Raw genomic sequence first — 19,856 nt, 5'->3', positions numbered from 1 at the left:
AGTGACAGCGCTACTGTTGACTTGCGTTGCCTTCTAGGCAATGAGCTTTACCCATTGTGGATGGATCATCATCATCATCGAAAGGGGGGATCGATGTCACCCTAACAACAACGCACATTCTTTCGCGCAAATGCACTGTGTTTCGACACACACACACACACACACACACACACACACACATATATATATATATATATATATATATATATATATATATATATATATATATATATATATATATATATATATACACATTTTTTTCTCTTGAATGCTTTTGATTTTAATTTGTTTCTTCTTGCTGCAAAATACTTTGTCGTTGGTGTAGGGCTGCTTGTATGTATTTGTTTGAAGGAGTCGTGTGTGAAGAAGGAGAATTTTTCTCAGTTTTCGTTATCTGTGTCATGCGTACAATGTGGCTTACCTCAAAAAGGAGTGAAAGGATACTAATGATCGAATCCTTTGTCTTCCAACGCTCTCCATTCCTCCCTATATATATATATATATATATATATATATATATATATATATATATATATATATATATATATATATATATATATATATATATATATATATATATATATATATATATATATATATATGCCTGATCTGATTGCCACGAGAGGAAGTAACAAAAGCGTACAAAACGGGAAAAAATAAGGAGAGGATTGGTAAATGCATCGCCTGTGTAAACGACGACGCTTGCCTTCGCCGGTGTTTGTGGGGGCTTGGTGTGCTGGTCTTGGCTTTGATTGTACCTATTGTTTTGCATATTTTTGCCATCTTGTTGATCCAGCTAAGCCGCAGTGCACGAAATAAGTTAAGCGACAAAAAGGCAAACATTAAACCTTTTAACCAAGGACTACAAATACGCTAAAATGCAATTGCAGACGGACGGATGCAAAAACGGATTGCGAGCGTGTGTGTCTTTCTCATACACATACACGTATGAGAAAGAGATATATATATATATATATATAGAGAGAGAGAGAGAGAGAGAGAGAGAGAGAGAGAGAGAGAGGTGGAGAGAAGAAAAAGCAAGTAATGCCGCAAGTGGCCATCATTTGCTAAAGGAGATTGGATTGGATGCATCTCCTACAGGTGCATCATGTTGCATGATGGGGTGGGATGTTACGTATCGACATGAGTTAATAAAACCGGCGGGCCCTGCACCGACCACGAAACGAAACGCACTGCACTTGCAAACGAAGCTGCATTTACATCGCTTGCCAACTGCATTAGCAAATCATGATGTCGATAGTTGAAGTTTTAACGTCGCTGGACCGTGGCCTTTGTTTTGTTTTTGGGTGAATCATACTCGCGCTTCAAGTTATCTATGTTAAATAAACCGATTTGTTTTGCAAATACTTTAACATCCTTTGATTCTTCCTGTATTATACCGCTGCATCTTTACCAGAGAATCTCTCTCTCTCTCGCGCGAGCGTGAGTTTTGATACTTGCTTTTCCTCTACTTCATTTTATTCTTTGACACAACAACCTTGAGAAGCTTGGGGACCATTTCTGGCTTACTTGACTGGGAACAGTCCTGCATACGGGAAGACGGTATAGATGGGATTTGCTAGCAACCGGATTACCGATTGAAGCTTTAAATTTTTTTACCTTTTCCATGTCAATAATCGAAGTGAATCATTTTCACACACACACACACACACACACACACACACACACACACACAACATACTCTTCCACGCACACCCTGGAATAAATTTAGTATCGCTCCTGTGTGTGTGTGTGTGTGTGTGTGTGTGAGAGATAAAAATGTTAACTGCAAGAAAACAGTAATGTTGCGTGCTTGCGAATGAGAGGAAGAGATTGTTAAAAGGAGATAGATGTATAAATAATTTGCAGAAGCTGTTCAATAGATTATACACATTTTTTCCCATTTAGGCACACATAAGCGAACGTGCACGCGCACACGTACACAAATACATCCACTATGACTCGCTCAGCACACGCAACACACAGGTGCACACGCATAACTGCACGTGCGGTGGCACACCGTTGTATTTACCAGCCCGCGGTCGTCAATTTACCTCATCTCGTTCAAAGCAAAGCCACTCCAACAACACAACACAAACACACCTTTGCTACCTGTAGTCAAGTACGCATTTTCAACTGTAGTGCGGTGACACACACACATGCACACACGAAGCATGCAAGCAATAAAGTTTCTTTTTCATTTCTTCAGTGCTCTTTTCATCCGTCGTCTCGTTGCGTCCTTTCCCTTTCTCCTTTACTATCTTTCTTTCTTTCATATTTCTCCCTTACCTTTAAAGTACGAGTTTTTTTTTGCTCTCATCACACAATACGAATAAATAGTCCGTGCAATCGATCCGGTTCGGAAATCGTCGCACCAACACTTGCAAACGCACAGAACCAGGTTAGGGATAGCTTCGAATTTGCTGCTGCTGCCGCTGGCTGGCTCTACACGTTCACCCTCACTCTTATGCCGTCTCTTTCTCGCGGCACTAGGAATGTCCTTGCGGTCACTTGCCATTGCGGGTGTGCACGGACAAAGCGACTCATCTTGCGTGTGTTTGTGTTACCGTATATACGTTCATGTCAATTATTTTGTATTAAATCATTTTTAAAAATGTGTTAGCTGGAATTTGTTAAATGTCCGTATTAATCACGGACGGAAGGGACAAAAACTATTCAAAATCCGACATCGAAGAGATAGCCCAAGAAGGGATAGGTTCGATAGCTAAAACTGATTCTGAATAATAACAGTGTCTTCCACTGTCAATCAAAGCAAAGACGTTGACCAGATCAACATCCATTCCATTCCAAAAAATAAAAACGCTAAATGGAAAGTAACACACACACACACACACACACACACACACACACACACACACACACACACAATACAAATACCCTTTCGTCACCCCATAAATGTGTATGTGTCAGCCTAAAAACTCACCTTTTCCATGGTGCGTGATTTCCTCTCGCTCTTCCTGGTTGAAAGATGAGCGTTTCATCCGCTACACTGCCATGTATTTGTCAATTTCGGGACAGCAGGAAACGTTTTTTTTCTTTCGTATGGGAAGTGGGTAATGGGAAGGGTGGCCGTGCCGTTTGATTGAAAACGTAGTCCGTAGGGTCCGATTGTCCCAGGGATGTCTGGCTAGCTGACCACACTCTTTCCTATCAAAACTCATACCACGCACAAAAACCGCACGCCAACAAAATCCAAGCACTTAAAATGTGTGAACACCTACCGACCGTTCTGAAACGATTACGATCGTGCGGAAGATGAGATACGATACGGAAGCTAGCACGCGCACACGACAGTACATCCGTATTTTTCCGCGAACTGACTACAACTGAGGTGAGTGCCGTTCGGAGCATACCGAACGCTATAGTGCTCCGGAACGGAATGTGTATTCCGGATCGGTACGATGTACGGCAATGATAAAAAAGTAGTATGAATATATGAAAAATATGAATACAGTGGAAAATAAGTGGATTATTCTATAATGCTGAATATTTTTTATTTTATTCAGTTTTTTAATTGTTTGGGCTCTCATGTGTGCATGTTAGGTTAATTTGATACTGTAGGTATGGATGCTCAAAAACAAAAAAAATAATAATCCGAAACTTTCAAAACTTTCCTGTGAAGCAAGTGTTAAATTCCAGTGATCCAATCCGGAATCACTGGAATTTAAGATTAAGATTATGCTTGATCAGGCACATTTTTTATAATTTTAATTGATAATTTAAGTTGCAATTTGTTTAGGTTCAAAATATACCAAATAATGTTAAAACCGATTTTACCCATTGTGCAAAATTGCATCCTGCACAATGGGCAACACAACAGTCGGTTCAAATTGGCACTGAGTGTGCTGTATGTACGATGAAGCTGTCTGTCAGTTCTGGCTGTCAAATTTGCGCGAGATGTCGTTGTTTTGGTGGTGTTGTGCAAACGCACTAATTTGCATCAGCAGGAGTGTTGGGCCGTGACATCAACCGCAACTGGCAGAAATAAATACACTTTTTTATGACATTTGTGCCATTGGTAGTGGCGTTTTTTTTTTCAACCGTTCGTACAATACAACCCAACTCATCCGGAGGCTGAGGAATCCGGAGGGTGCCAATCATTGTTGCCACGGCACAAAAAAGTTATGATCAGTGCACACGATTTGCCGTGCTCCAACCTTTCAACCGTCAATAGTGGGTGTCGATAAGGCATTGTTCTTCCAGTGGCCGGACGTGTACGAGCCAAGCTGAGCGTTCAGTCTCATTATGGCGCGGTAGCACTAAATTTCTTCATTTGCGGTGTGTGCGTGTATATGTTTGACCCATGCGCTGCGTCTGCCAACAGTCACAATACTGGCGATATTTTATAAAACCAGCCCTACACCGGTGCCATGCGGTGTTGCCCGATCAGACCCCGTGTCGATCCTGATGTGTGATAGTTTGTACATTCCGTAGATTTTTTATTTTCGATGCTTTTCTGTTATTACCACCAAATCGGATCATTATTTGTTCAGTGAGTAAGCAAGTAGGACTGGTCGTCCTTTCGTTTCACCTTCCACAGACAATGATCGCTAACTGTATCCTTTCTTATTGCAGATCTGTTCAGTAGTGTACTCTAAACGCAGCATAGAACTCACCACCATGAGTCAATTTTCTAGCATTGCCACGTGTTTTGGTCACGTTGTACTGATTGCCGTGACAGGATGGTCGTTGAAATATCTATCTAGTCCGAACCTCGTCAGCACACCGTTCGTATGGATCATGCTCTGGTGCCTGATGGCGTACAGCATGCTTGGCATCATTCGTTTCAGTCATCCCCAACCTGGAAAGCTGCTGCGGTTTATGTATGATCATACCTCTTTGCTTGCCAAGGTGTGTTCTTTACCGTTCTTGAACGCCCAGCTATACCTACAACCGGAACAATCGCTGTATGTTTTCAGCGAAAGCTACATGCAACCCTACCAATACAGTTTGGGCTACACATTGTTACTGTCGGCGATGGTAGCTTATGTCGCGTGTAACATTTTCAGCGATCTGAACCGACGCCATATCAGTGAACATGTGGAGACCGGTGTATTGCTGCTGAATGCCGTCGGTCTTAGTCTGGCAGCTTGTAGCAGCGAAAACTATTGGGCAATGGGACTGGTAGTGTCCTGCGTATTAAAACATTTCCTGCTGCCCGTACTCGCCGAACGTTACCGAATGCCGCACGCCCTGCTCTACACGTATGGGTTGTGCTTTTACGAAATATTCGTCGTGAACGCTGTTATCGATATACAAGCTTCCACAATCAGGGTGGTAATGTAATCCTTGTCTATTATGCAGCAGATGATTACGAAAGAAAGAGGAATGCGATGGAAGGGTGTGAATTAAATTGTGTTTGTTTATGAATACCTCTACCACAAGCGCAAAACAACTACCCGTGCTTGTGATTTAGCGCTTAACCCAACAGAAAAAATCTTTTTATACTTTTTGCTACAAAACCACACAAATGAAAACTTTTGCTTTACGCACAGAAACGCATTAATGAATTATACAAAGAAGACACAGAGAAGACTATTGTTCTATTCATATACAAACTAGCTTGTGGAAAAGGAGGAAATAGGAAGGGTTTTTAAAGAAGGAAATTAAGTGCAAATAACCATAAGATGGAAGGAAAGGAGGAGGTAGGGAATGGGGAGGAAGGAATTATTATGTTTTTTACTCGTTTAATGTTATAGCATTTTTAGTACACATTATACCATATCAACATAACACTACAGTCAGGGAGATTGTTAAGTTTTTAATAAAATTTTAAAATAAGTACGCACAAGAGTGCATTACGATATTACATGATATACTTAAAAAGAAGAGCAGCATCACGTGTGCAATCCATAACCTGGTGTAAAATTGATAAGTTGTAAGGTTGTTTACATTCTGTGCTTCTGTCCTTTGGTCACCAGTAACCTATTTTTAAGCCGCTAATGTTAAACTTGATGTTAGGGAATGGTATAGCTTGCGAAACATACAGTGTAAAAGATATTAAACAGCAAAAAGACAGTACTAAGATAAAAGACATCTTCCTAACCAGCCAATAAAAGAGTGCACCAGACACCGGAGCAGTGTGTAGCGCGCGCGTGTGAGATATTGGTCCGCTGAATGGCTTTCGTGAAATGTATACAGGTATTTAGACATTCGTGCAGCGTGTTGTTGTATTTGTACAATGCCGCTTGTCTTAAAGAAGGCATATTTGATTATTAATTACGACAGGCGGTGGTTTGTTTTAAAAAATAGAGTATTTTTGTACTGATTGTTTTATTAATGTATGTTTGAAATGTAGTTACATAAGAACGGTGAAGAATTTTGTGATTTGTTTGGGTTGAATACATTGAGAAACTTCTACTAGGCGTGCCTTTGGGCGCTGGACCAATGGTCTTGTTGATGGTGGTGCCATTTATGATAAAAATCTTTCGAAGTTTGCATACCCAGAAAAGAATAAAGATATGCAATATAAATGATTATCCTCCGGAAACTAACTTCCCTTTGCAGGTTTAGATGCTCCTCTTTACATTTGTAGGCAGAGCAGCATGTAATTATTTCGGATACAATGCTAGTAAAACATTGGCCGAATTCTAAACGGAGACTTTCAGAAAAATTTGACTAGGGCAGCCTGGCACAAGAATCGAAGTCATAATAATGAATCGAAAAAAAAAACGAGAGGATGGCGAATTTCTGAATGGATCGAATAAATTAAAAAAGGATTGGTCAACAACACTATCATTTTCGGAACTTTTATGTTTAAGAAAACAAGTGATGAATGTCATTAGCATAAACTTTGAAAGCTTTATGATGAAAGCTTTCTCTGACGCTTTTAGAAGGTGTACTTTGAAAGCTTTATGATGAAAGCTTTCTCTAACGCTTTTAGAAGGTGTACTTATGTAAAAGAGCTTTAACTCTAGTAGCATAAACTTTGAAAGATCTATCCTTTGATTCTTTTAAAAGATGTACTCTTTCACATAACAGCTTTAATTCTACATAATTTATGCTCGGTATGTATGCTTTTGTACAAAAAAGGTGTTTCTAAAAGCTGTTGCTTGTACTTAAAATAAATAAAAATAAAAGGTGGTGCTTATATTTAAAATAAATAAAAATAAAAGGTGGTGCTTGCTAATTGAAAATTATAAGAAGCAAAAACCATGTGTTCTAATTAGTGATATTCGGAAGAGCATGATTCCATCGCTCGAGCAAACTTATTTGCTGCATCTGAACCACTTGTAGTACGCAAAATTTCGACGTTGTCTTTTGTCAATTAATTAGTCTAAACTGACAGGCCATGACGGAACCTCCGTGCGACGTGCGAAATGGCAAATGCAGATATCCGGCAGGTCAATAATTTCTTCCATCCAGTGCGGCTACTTTTGAAAGCACCAGGAACACATTCGCGGTCAAGTTTGGCGTGCAGGAGATAGAGCGAAATAAAATACAATAGCGAAATAAATTGCCGTTGGTTTATTGGGGCAAGCACCGGTGTGTTTGCATGTCCCTGCCAAATCCGGGCGCTGGCGGAATAATAACTCTGCAGCATTTACATTAAAGGTTGTTCGATTGCTGGCAATTTCGACCCGTTGTCTGGGATGGTCTAGACGCAATCGGGGGAGGTAGGATGGACGCAGATATTTTGGTGCGGTAGTGCGAGCGTTATTACCTAGTGCACTGCTACTAACGACAGCGGATGTCAAATCTATATCCACTAACGGGTATAAATTTGTGGTTACTTCACTGTAGAGCAAGCGCGTTTGATTGAACATGCAGCAACAAGGCGCGTCGGAGGATGGTGCTGGCTAATTTTTTTAGTGCAGATTCTGCACGATTAGTCGTTGGACTACGTTTTGACCTCTGTCGACTCTGTATGGTCAGTTTAATGCTGCATCCGTGTGGTCTGTTGTTTAGGCTAGTTTGAAGTCGCAACAGGTCAAACATATCTAATTTAGTGTTCCGAAGTGCTCGTGGTAGGAGTTTATTCTTAACAAAGCAATATATTAAAATCATCTTCTGCAAAAGCTCCTTTCACTAACGCCACTTTTCCGTCTATTAGCTGCGACAAATTCAGTTCATTATAAACTTTCCATCGGCCAACACGATAATAGTGTAGGGTTTGGGTTTGTGGACACGTGGCTATTTACCGCGACTCTCGGTATATAGGCATACTGGACCATCCCTTGCCGGTTGGCTGAGATTTTCATTCAGCCCAGTATGTCCGGCAGCATATTGACTCATCCGCACCACTTCGCTTCGTCCAGCCTATTTGTTATTCTCGTCCTAGTTACCGGAGCTTGGTCCGGAACAGTGTGCCTCCAGGGGGTTTTGTAGACACAACATATCCTTATCTGCTTATCAAGCCAGCACATCCACAACACGCAGTTCCTCCCTATCTGCCAGCCCTCCCACCTAATGCGTAGCCGAGTACCGAGTCCGTTATTGAATTCATTTTCTGGCACAAAGCGCACAGAGCACAAACGAACGAACAGATAAACAATTGGTTGCCGTTGTTGAGTCGTTTAAAATTGAATTTAAAGTCGGAATGAATTTAAATCAATTTGACAGCAAGGGTAAATAAACGACGACAGGGGGTAAAAATGGCAGTACAGCAAGCCGGAAGACCTCTGTTTGTCAGCCTTTTACCGCGTCGTCGTCGAGTATTGATGTGCAGCTGGGGTTTCGAGCAGGGGGTTTAGTTAGCCCGAGCACGAAAGGATTCTGAAGCATTCGTATATGCGAACGGCTCACTGTTACACCCTAAACCTGCATGAATCGAAGCCCACCGTAGTGTGATTGCTGTTGGCGTTCGGAGCAAACGCAAAACCCCGGATATCGTCCGGTAGGGCAGTGCGGTCCAATTAAGGCTGGCATACAGTAGCTACACTATGCAGGGACACATTAAATTTTTTACCGGGCACAGGATATACATATAGCCCGAACGAGGCGAGTAGATGTATTGAGAATATCACAAAAGTCTGACAACATTCCGTTCTTCAACTTGTAGATTCTGATGTCCATCCTTCCGTCCTAAACAACAAATGACATTTAAAGTCCAATGCCAGACTGTACAACGCTTTCGGCTGATGTGAATTCAACGATACAGCATCTGAGTAGTGATATATCAAACATTATTTTATTTACCCAAAAAAATCCCCACTTCACCCCCCCCCCCCCCTACCACCAACAATGCTATCGTTGCCCCACTATGCTGTCAATGCGACTTGCATTGCAGGGAAATGGAGTAGTGCAAAAAAATGTTCCTACTTTGCCATATTGCCGCGATCAATTTACAGCCTCAACGGCAAAGAGACAAAATGAAAGCTCTACGAGATGTACTGCTTAAGTTTAAGAACTGCAATTTAAGTTAGAGCGCCACACAATGTGTAGAGTGCACCCGTTAGCAAAAAACTGCAGAAATATAGTGTGTATATATAGTAGACGTTACCGTGGTAGTAGTACCATGGAATGGGCACACAGTACTTCCAAACCAAAAACACCGTCTCGGCCTGTTACCTACTACTGCTGCGAAATTCATATTTGATGAGGTCCAAAAAGGTTTTGGAGTTACTTCAACGCCGCCCTAAGTCTCATTTCCACCCTGCACGGGTAATCTTCGCTTTGCACTGTGGCTCTACAGTTGGAAGTTAGCCCTAACGCGTGTGTGTGTTGTGGGGATTTTGCAGTATTGTGGAAAGTTCTTCACGGAGTAATAATCTCCTACTGCAAAACAAAGCGATGGTCGTACATGCAAGAAGTGACAGGCTAAATTAGCATTGATGTTGTTGAGGCAGCGTCTGTACGGTGACAGAATAATGGATATTATTTGTATTTGTGGAACACTCACTCAATTCTTGGAAGCGGTTCCAACGTATTATTTTGGAATAAAATATTTCCCTTCATCTTTCACCAACTACGCCAAAAATACGTCCTATGTATCTGAGGATCAACTGCGGCAAACAGGCATTCCTATCCCCACCATTACCCCATCTCCTCTCTTGAGAATTGCAAATCCCAGCACACTCGGCACAATAAGCCGTGGTGTACCCAAGATTCTCATCGTTGTCGTGTAACAAAAATTCACAAACCACCGACCGGAATCCATTTCATGGTTCATCGCGTCAAGAACTACAAATGTCCATGTGTCGCACCGTTGCGATATTTTCTCTGACGTCCACAATGGCTATAAAAAAGGGGTGACATTTCGCTACAGCTACGTATACGGACCATTGAAAAATCTCGGCACCCAATTTATGGAGCCTGTCGAATTAGAGCCAATTTTTTTTGTCGATTGCGCACAATTGTAGCACACAAATCTATGACTGTTTCCTATCGATGACTGGATGTTTCCTATTGAATACCACCGGCGCTAGTTAAGGTGAAGCAAGAAAAAGGGGTTTCGTATGTTTTTCATGTGCGTGTAGGCTGCTCTACAAAAGGGCAGTGGAATTGGATGATATCTGATTGTGTATTTTCTAAGTATTCCTTAGTATTATTTCCTTTTCAGATTTATCAGATTCTCTTGCTGATGCGTTATCTTGGCACTGCTGTTGTGGAAGCACACCAAAGCTAGCAGGTCGAGAAATTCTGGGTAGAAGATCTAATGCCAGCAGTGATTTAGAGAAGTATGGTTCTGATAGATGTTTCCTGCAGGGATCGCTGATAATAGAGGCCAGCTCAGATCGAACTCTGTGCTGGCGATGCGATACAAAAGTAAATCAATGAAGCGGTGATAAAAAATAGATACCCCTTTTTAACGTATTTCTCGCAGGACACAAGAGATCACAAAGGGGTAGGCCACACATCCGCCGTAACGAAAGCAACGCTTAAACCCCTAGGTGAACTAAAATTACCTCCAAAAAAGCCTGTCGTGAGCAACCGGAACATTCGCGGACTTTTTTTCTAGGACAAACTTCTAACCATGCGAAGTCACATGCCGTGGCTGTCCGTTGTTGTTGCTAAAGGCTTCTTCTTGTTAGTTATTTGGCAAAGCTAATCGATAAATTGGAACGAATTTTATTACTTTTCGAACGCGATGCCGACGATCGCGCGTTGCCGATTGCTTCATTGGGAAGCGCAATGTGGTTCAATTTCAAGGGATTATCTATAATCCTTGGTTGTAAGTGTTTGATGAAATAGGATCGCTTGTCTCGGCAGATATTAGATGTTGCGGAATCGGTGATATCGCTGACAACCAAACGTGCATGCAAAGGACATCAGAAACTCTAAGATGACCGCCATGTTTCTTTAAAGATAGTTACTTGACAGTACTGGCTAGGACAGGATACGTAGGTACACAGGAACTTGAACTTTCGCTTTACTAAGAGACACTGCCCGATAATGTTCAACACATTTTCCCAATAAACATCTGTATGATTTTGTTTTGTTGATATAAAACAAGGCACATTTAGCGTTTATTTGTGAATTATAACGACTGTTATCAGAGAGGTAATATTCTATAAAACTTAAATCTTTCCGGCGAAAAATTACCCATAAAATGGTAACCGTTCTGAAATCTGCCAGGCACTCGCATGAGCTTTGAGTAAGAATATTTCGCGTTAGCTTACTGATTAATGGCTGCTTTTGGTATGATTAATATGCACTCACTTTGGCAAACAAGCCTTCCCGGTCGCAGGGGCCGCAGAAGGCCTGAGGGCTCATAGGAATCCAATTCTTTCTTCCACCGTCTGAATCCCTTGCTGACAAGCGTTTCGTTGCACCGAAGATGGAGAACGGGTTGACACACACAGCTCTCAAAGAACAGCGTTCCTGTGTCTTCCACAACTTGGTGTGGAGTGGGTGTGTGCGTGACGATTAATTGTCTCAATTTTACGGCACAAGGCAAGCCGTTGCTGTTACCGTCTTGCTGCTAACGATGTGTGCCGATTGTTGATTGGATTTGAGAGGGTAAATGGGATCTTTCGTGTTCGGTGTCGTTGTTCTGCTAACAAACTGTTCTACATTGCAGTGGTGCCATTTTTCATAGTTTGCAGAGTGTTCCTGGTGTGTCTCCGTGTTTTGTGTATCTTGCTACGCATTTTAGCGTAATTTGGCAAATTGATTAAGCTTAACGAACGTCCTAGACAGTACTATCTAAACAGCATTTCTGGAGTTGTTCTGGATTTAGAGAATTGGCGAAGGTACTGCTCTTATCGGAAAAATGAAATTTTTATAGTGGCTACTCTGCTATAAGCATTAAGCTGCAAAATACAATCGATTGCATTAATAACAAAAAACCAGGACAAAAAATGTTTAAACCAATGGAAAACAACTATGTTGCATGCGATTCGGAACGATAGAACGAGAGGAAACGATAAAATAGATGAAATAAATTAAGAATCACATTCGAGCCACCCAGAGGCAACAATAGAAACAATTAAAATCCATCACATTGCGGAATGGGGATAATAGTTACAGCATCAATATAAAAAAAAAAACCCCGCGCATACAACAGCAGTTACAAATGACAATCACCGGAAGAAGAGACTCGGTGGAGGCACGTGGTGAGGCGATAAATTATCACCATCGCTATTTTTGGTGTGGGAAATCGTTTTTGTTTTATCAAAGGCGACCAACGGTAAAGACCACACTGACGGTTTTCATTTTTTATTTAACCCCAAAACCCAATGTAACTATGATGAAAAACAAAGCAAATCACGAAAGATTATAGATGGAACAGTAACGAACGAGTGCGCTAGGATGTTTGGGTCGGTGGAAAGAATAGTTGGAAAATTATGTCCTTGCCCAGGTCTCTGAGGGAAGCAGCTTGCAGCCCCCTTGCAGCTGGAGAGCAATAGGATGAGAGGGAGGCGAGGGATCTTTTACACTTTGCTGCCGATGCTTTGTGGCGGTATTAATCCAGGCGCATCATTGGATGCTGTTTCCGGCGGGTGACACGCGTATTATTTTTTAAATTTTAAATCCATTTATCGGCAACGATATTCAATTCAATCGATACAGATATACAGATGAAAAAAGTCTCCAAATACTCGTGTGCTCTGGATAGTGTCCGTTGGATTGAATCTGTCGGATGATACTTTTTTGGCAGCTGGTAAGCATCGTAAGGTGATGAAAATCGGGTACTTTGCCTGACTACGAAGATGTTGACCGACTTCTTTACTCTGCTTAATAAAACGGGCCCAACACAATAAAACCAGCTGGCGATTATTTCGATACGACACTCGGTTTGTTATTTTTATAGTCCCCGAGGGAGACTTCATATCTATAACGTGAAGACCAGGGCTAGTAGTCTGCCTGGTATATCTACGGCTGGTCAGGTCTCTTCCAGCCACTTTTTTGGAGCCAGAAATAGAGGGAAACTTTTTTTTCACAAAAGTGTAAAAAAAAACATAACGTCCCTCAAAAAACCAAGGAATCCCAATCTTAGCTGTCCATGTCCCCACGGCTGAGAAGGTGGTAGGGGCTCGATTATTGCCCCCAAATAAGCTTACTGAGAAAGGGCGGCAAAAAAGACAGTCTACGATTATCGGCATTTAAATTAATGCGAAGCGATGGGGATTCTATTTTGTTTTTGGATTCTCAGTGCCTAAGATAAGATACTTATACATGTGCCTTTACATTAGCTACGTTTTTATGAGGTTTTGTTTAGGACTCTTGAAATATATATAAATATCTTTATTCAGCTTGAAAGTTTCATTTGCTCAGACCGCCAATAAGTAGGCGAGTTTTGCAGTGAGCAAAGATGGTGAATAGACTACATTCATATCAAATATAACTACAGCAAATAAAGAAACTCCAAACAAACTCAACAAACCACAGAAAAAGAAGACGACAACGGTGATGTCTTAGTTAAAAAGGGACAAACTTCACAACAAGTTACGATGAGTAAAAAAGTATCTCTATTCTTAAAATTCTCATAGCAGACCATAGACTTTCGCTCGGATTCGCTAAATACGCAAAAAAGAGAAAAGAAAAGTGCACAAAAAGTGCACTCGTTGCATTGCACCATATATCACTGGCACAGCAAATTCGTTGCACCATCAAATCCGTGGTGCAAATGAATTGAGAGATCATATCATACACGTACAAAAAAAAAAGGAAAACGCACACAAAATCACATACTAAGAGACCCCTTCAATGGGAGATTTTTTTTCCTATTCCTGATACGCTATGGTTGCATCAGAAGACCTCAGGATGGCATCGTTTGTTGCACGATGCACTCCGGGTTTTGAAAAACGATTTTGAGACCGAGACCGGAAAGGAAATGTGGCGTGAGACCGGTAAGCGGAAGGACAAAACAGTAAACGGAACATTTTCAAATTTACATGCCCAAAACCGATGAAGATTCGCGAACGGTCCTTTGTGTGCACAAGTAATTATTGTTACCGGTTTCGCAATAGTTTGGTTCCCGGCCAAAAGAGATTTATTGACAACTTTCCACGCGCAAGGGTTGTAGAGATGTGTCGAGAATTTGTGCGTATGTAAAAAGGAAAGAATTACACACTGATTTGGTTCCGGAGTTGCGATGTGTACCGGTGTTGATGCGACGCAAATGATGTTTGTCCAAGATATTATGCACGAATTATAACGATGATAGCCCTTCGTCCCGCTGTTCGGCATTCATCTAGCGGGATATCGGCAGGGCCGGTAATTGGTGTGGGGATGGGAGTTTTAGAAACCGTTCTTTTATCACTGATAAGTAAGAATCGTGAGAAGTGTTGACGCTAAAGAAAAAAAAACTCCTCCTTCTCCTCTTCTCCAACACTGCATTCATGGCAAGAAAACTGCCTGAGATATGGTTGCTGATAATAGGGCACCAGCATCACGCCCGCACGCGAGAAATGGCACGATTTTCGCAACGATCATCCAACATCTGTCTGACTTGCAACCAAACGCTAAATGCCCGGAGGCTCAAGGCAGCATAAAAAAAAAACAGGATATGCAGAGCATAAATCCCAAGCGAAAACAAAAAGGGGATGCGGAAAGGAATAGGAACATGAAAGGTAGGAATTAAACAAAAAAAAAAAGAGAAAAAAGACACAGACCGGCCCAAGAGCAACGAAAACATTAAAAGCATAAAGCGTAATAAAGAAAAAAGCGCGAGCCCTAATGACAGCCAAAAGGGTTGTTAACATCTCTATAAATGTTGCACACACGTGCAGACGGTGTGCGAGACCGTGCACGCCCGTGTGTGTGTGTGTGATTTGGACGATTATTGTTGCCAAATTGTTGCCGTCACATCGGGGTAGGAAAGTTGATAGTCATCTAGACGAGCTAGCGGCAGAAGCGAGAAGAAACACAAAACTCAAATCATCATCAATGAGTAAGTAAGCATCAAGTGATGGAAGCAGCGAGAAAAAATCGCAATCGTGTGAATGGCAAAAAAGAAAAAAATACCAAAAACAGTAAAAAAGGATCAGAAAACAAAGACGAAACAGCGAACGAGTGAAGAAAGTGTAATATAATAGTGAGTGAAAGTGATAATAAAACCTATACAAGCGGGAAAAGGAATAATGTGAACAAAACACGAGGGTAAACAGGCTGCAAAAGTGAAAAATAACAAGTTACGAATAAATATAAAAAAAACATACACCAGGAGCAGAAGAAACAAGCAAAAAGGGTACCATGAATATGATATAACCAGAGAGGACAAAAGTTAAATACGAAACAATCCGTCACACATAACACGGGTGCGCGTCGTTAGCGCCGGTAGAAACCCACATGCAAACGAGTGCAGCAGCAGCAGCGACAGGAAGGAAGAAAAACAAATACAGCGGCCAAGTGATATGTTGTGCTGATGGTTGGTGCAGCGCGCCAGGATACCTGGGAGAAGATTAATTTGCTTACGGAATCGGTGAAACATAGCACGTGAAAGGATGACTGGCGCCCGGGCATTAAGGGCTCAGGACAAACAGAAGGGATGAAAGCAAGAAAGAAAGGCTAGACCTTCAAAAAGCGATTGTGAGCGGTGCTTGTTATTTGCGATGTCATTTCGGTCGATAAAATCACCCTTTTCGGTGTGTTTGAGTTTTTCGGTTTTATCGACTGTTATCGAATTGTATAATGATATTTGCATCGCTGTGTACCGTGGGGTCATGTGTGTATGTGGGTATTGCTTGCCCATAACCCGACGATTATGGAAGCTGGTGAGGCGTTAGGATTTACTGTGTGTAGATTTTAAAATGTTCACTACACGATTGATGATAGAACTGAGGAGAAATCTCCAGCTCAGCATATCTGTTAGTTATCGGAACTTTTTTAGCAAGCAATTAAAAATATAAAATATACAAACGGATAAAACAACAAGTAGGTCTAAGGCTTTAAGATTTCTAGCCATATCGCATAGGGGATACTGCCATATTGGTTAGGTGACCAAGCATGTATATGAGCGAGTGTGTGCTTGTTTAGTAGGTTGACGCGCTTTTCTGTGGCTACACGCAAAGCCACAAAAAGGCTCCAAAGGTTTAGGCTCTGCCCAATGGAGATGGGGCTGATAGAGTTGTTGGCGATTTGTTAGACCCCACCCCGGATGCTGATGAATTTGATGGAGGTCCATCTCTTGATGAATTTGATGGAGGGCTCTTGATGGATGAGGTGGCATCGTGGAGCACCGAGCCGAATAAAAATAGCAACACAGCACCGAGTCTGGCCTGGGCTAAAACAGAGCGGCGTTGCTGGGAAGTGTGGAGCTTACAGGTCTAGGTGCACCGAGATGCAACGGCAAAGGCCGACCACCATACACCGCAGCGGCGTTCGCAATTTTTATCAAACCGCGCAGCATTATGCACCCTGAAAACTGGGCCACCAAAGGGAGGGTTGTGCGAAAGGCTGTGGTGGTTGATGGGAGTTCTGCAAACCGAAACACATCAATATAGTGGTGGGCGGTACGGTAATTTTTTGGTTTGGGTGGCATTTTTCAGCGCACAGATATTGAGACGCTCATCCGCACTTTCGGGTGCACTTCCGAAGCCCGTGGAGCGGGCGTTCGAATTGCGTTCGTGCGAGCGCGAGTGTTTATTTTTCAATTCACAGCAACGGCTCGCTGCACCCAGCCGATGCCACCCGCCTAATTTGGTTTAGACCGTTTGGCACAATTAGGAAAACAAACGCAAGAGCAATATAAAGAAGAAAAAGCTATGCCAACGTAGGCTTTCAGTTCAAAAATTCCCAATTCCGGTAGCGGAAAACGCGCAATCTGCATGTTGTGGCCTCAACAGCTCTACAGAAAAGATTGATTGGGCGTATTTTCGCACCGCTATTAGCAGCCGCTAGTTAAAATTTTACTCAACGGTAGCGTTTCTCGAAATAAAAATTCAACGCGGGACGCGTTGAAGTTGTCGCACCAATTTCAATGTGTCTCAGTGCAGAATTATATTTCAACAAAACCATTAGCGCCTTTTGAATGTAGTTAAATCTTCACAGTTAAAGGATCGTGTAGAGTCGGTGCAAATAGCTTCCCACGTCTCAAGTCAGCGTGAACGCAGCCCTCGATCCGTCTGATTGACAAATGGCGGCGCTCAAAAAGCTTGCTAGTAGGCAAAAGTAGATGAGTTATCACACGGCCATTATAAAAATCTAATTATTTCCCTGTGCAAGGAAAAAAATCTAAGCTCTAATATCACCTTCGGCAAGCTGTATTGCCAACAGATGCTACGTACATGTAAAGCTACCAATAACATAGCAACACAATTTCTTTAGCTTTTCACAACCCCGCGAAAAAGCTCCGTACACCGACCGCAAAGTGAATACTAATATGATTCGCGGTTTGCTTTTATTTAGCTCCAACAATTTGTATGCCGGCGAGAAAGGCGTATTTGGCAACGGAATGCGTTGTTTTGCGCATCCTTAACGTACAGCTGCAAGTGCACTTTTATTTGCGCTCACAATGAAATAATAACAAATGGTTGCATTTCCCATCTAGTCACCGTGGAAGATTTGATATTGGCTGTTGCTGTTGTTAGCGAGGTGCCAGTGGGCCGGGATTGGTTTTCTACGGTGATTGTGGTTTCCTGTCTGGAAGACGTTATGTTACGCTCGTCTCCTTGCCCGATGGGGCGAGAAAGACACGTTATGCACCTGTTCCAAAGGAACGTCACGATTTTTCCTGACGGGAAAGTTTTTCCAGCTAGCCGAATGAACGGGCAATACCCCACGAGCGCAATAGATTATCCTGCCCTTGATGCATGCGTTAAAAATGTGGGTTTTTTGTTTTGCTGGACCCACATCACTTATAAGGGTATACGCGTCAATTTTTGTTAGATGGGAAAGTCGTGCAAGTATTTTTTCATCAACTTAACGTACCGCGAACCATTTCTCTGTGGTATGTATTATTGTGGTCAACTGGTGTTAGCTCAAGCTGTGCAAAGAAAAAGAAAGATTAACCTCAAAGGATTGTCTTGTGACATGACATCTTTGGAGCAGTGTAAGTAATGTAAAGAAAAGAGTGTGTGTGTGTGTGTCAGAGAGAGAGAGAGAGAAAGAGAGAGAGATAGAGAGAGAGAGAGAGAAAGCATAGCAGCACATTGTAATTTAAAATGTCCGTTAGAGCGAAAAATCCATTCACCCAGCAATCTGTGGTGTTGGTAAAACGCGCACTAGCGCGCCTCACATCGTTAACAATCTATACGCGGGCATCAGTTGAAGAAAAGAAGGTTGAAGATGGGGAAGTGGGAAGGACCAGATGGGCCCTCATGATGATGTGTCGGGCATTAGGTAAGATGCGAACTTCGAGGTTCCTTCACCTTGTGGCTAACCGCAAAAGCAATATATTTGACGTGTACATCACATTCATCGGAGCAATGTATAGACGAGGCCAGGGCCAAAGTTGGAGCGCGAGTTTCACTGTCACATTGACGGTGGAACTCGGATGAATGGATGTGGGTTCAGGGTGGAAGTGAACCATTTCCGTGAATAGTGCTAGAGCTACCGCAAAGGCAGATGAGCTGATTTGCACGCAGCAAGACGACCCAACAATTCGCAGCATCGCTGTACGGAAGAATGATGTGTTGCATTGAAGATTGAAGGTTAGGTTTCGCTTCCATCCACAGTTAGTAGCTTAGAGACCTCCTCTTCAAACTACACAGTACCCAATTTCTTAAAATTTTATAAGAACTTCTCGCATGTGACTATTTTAGCTAGCTATCAGCCACGTATTATGCTCACGTTGCACGCTGGGAGGATGCATTACCATGCTGTGCGCATTTAGCTTTCCGAGCATCTCTAAACTGCCGGTGGAGCGTCTGGTGAAGGTTGGTTAGTTTTGTGTGTGTTTTGATACCCCTCCCAGGTCTAAGGCTTGCGCGAGTTGGCAGCTGCAGAAAGAAAATGTCCAAATAGAAGAGAAGGTGTACGGCAAGACAAAATGAGAGAAATAGTTTTGGGGGTAGAAATATAACTAGCAATGGTACTGCGTAATAGAGCGAGATGTGTTGCTCTAGGGCAGAAAAATGAGAGAGATAGAGAGCAATAGAGAGAAGCAATGTTTTCCAACGCACCACATTAGCCCGCTCATCTGGGGAAATGCGCCGCAAAAGCAGCATCCGAAAGAGCCCGAAAGAAAAGCGCCGGGAAACTTCTTTTCGATTCAGTCAAACATGAGCGTGCGAGTGAGCAGGCTGACAGTGTCTAAACAAAAGAATGGGCGGTCTAAAATGAGATTTTGTGAGGGAAACTCCGACGGTGCGGTTGCCACTGTTTCGTGCTTACCGATGATGATTATGGTGGGTATCCTTGCCACAGGTTGGGGGCATCACCACCGTAAGACAATTTTCTTCCTTCCTGCGCAATACCCGCTCCGCTCCAGGACGGTTGAACAGCGCACATCCACCCTAAGAGATGCAGGCGTTGGACATGTGTGACACCTTCATGGGCGAACCACGAGA

The 19,856-nt window shown here is 42.4% G+C and overlaps 3 protein-coding genes across 3 annotated transcripts in view; 1 reads left to right on the top strand and 2 right to left on the bottom strand.

Moving 5' to 3' along the window:
• LOC126561470 (thioredoxin-dependent peroxide reductase, mitochondrial-like) overlaps positions 1–19,856 on the bottom strand; it is a 160,483-nt gene that overhangs the window by 13,024 nt on the left and 127,603 nt on the right. The window lies entirely within an intron of this gene.
• Positions 4,642–5,318, top strand: LOC126560436 (uncharacterized). Its single transcript, XM_050216399.1, has one exon. It carries the CDS (start codon positions 4,642–4,644, stop codon positions 5,305–5,307), a length of 666 nt encoding a protein of 221 aa, XP_050072356.1. The 3' UTR covers positions 5,308–5,318.
• The window catches only part of LOC126561694 (3'-5' RNA helicase YTHDC2-like), a 101,355-nt gene continuing 89,751 nt past the window's right edge, over positions 8,253–19,856 (bottom strand). Inside the window, exon 4 of the mRNA XM_050218397.1 lies at positions 8,253–8,280. Coding sequence (XP_050074354.1) covers positions 8,253–8,280 — 28 coding nt within the window. The remainder of the gene's footprint in view (positions 8,281–19,856) is intronic.

Source organism: Anopheles maculipalpis, chromosome X (genome assembly GCF_943734695.1).
Source record: "Anopheles maculipalpis chromosome X, idAnoMacuDA_375_x, whole genome shotgun sequence".
NCBI classification, from domain to species: Eukaryota; Metazoa; Arthropoda; class Insecta; order Diptera; family Culicidae; genus Anopheles; species Anopheles maculipalpis.
Note: the sequence above shows the minus strand (reverse complement) of the source record. Positions and strands in the feature narration are given on the sequence as shown.

Excerpts from the sequence above, each read along its gene's own strand:
- LOC126560436 (XM_050216399.1), top strand. The coding sequence starts at position 4,642 with ATGAGTCAATTTTCTAGCATTGCCACGTGTTTTGGTCACGTTGTACTG.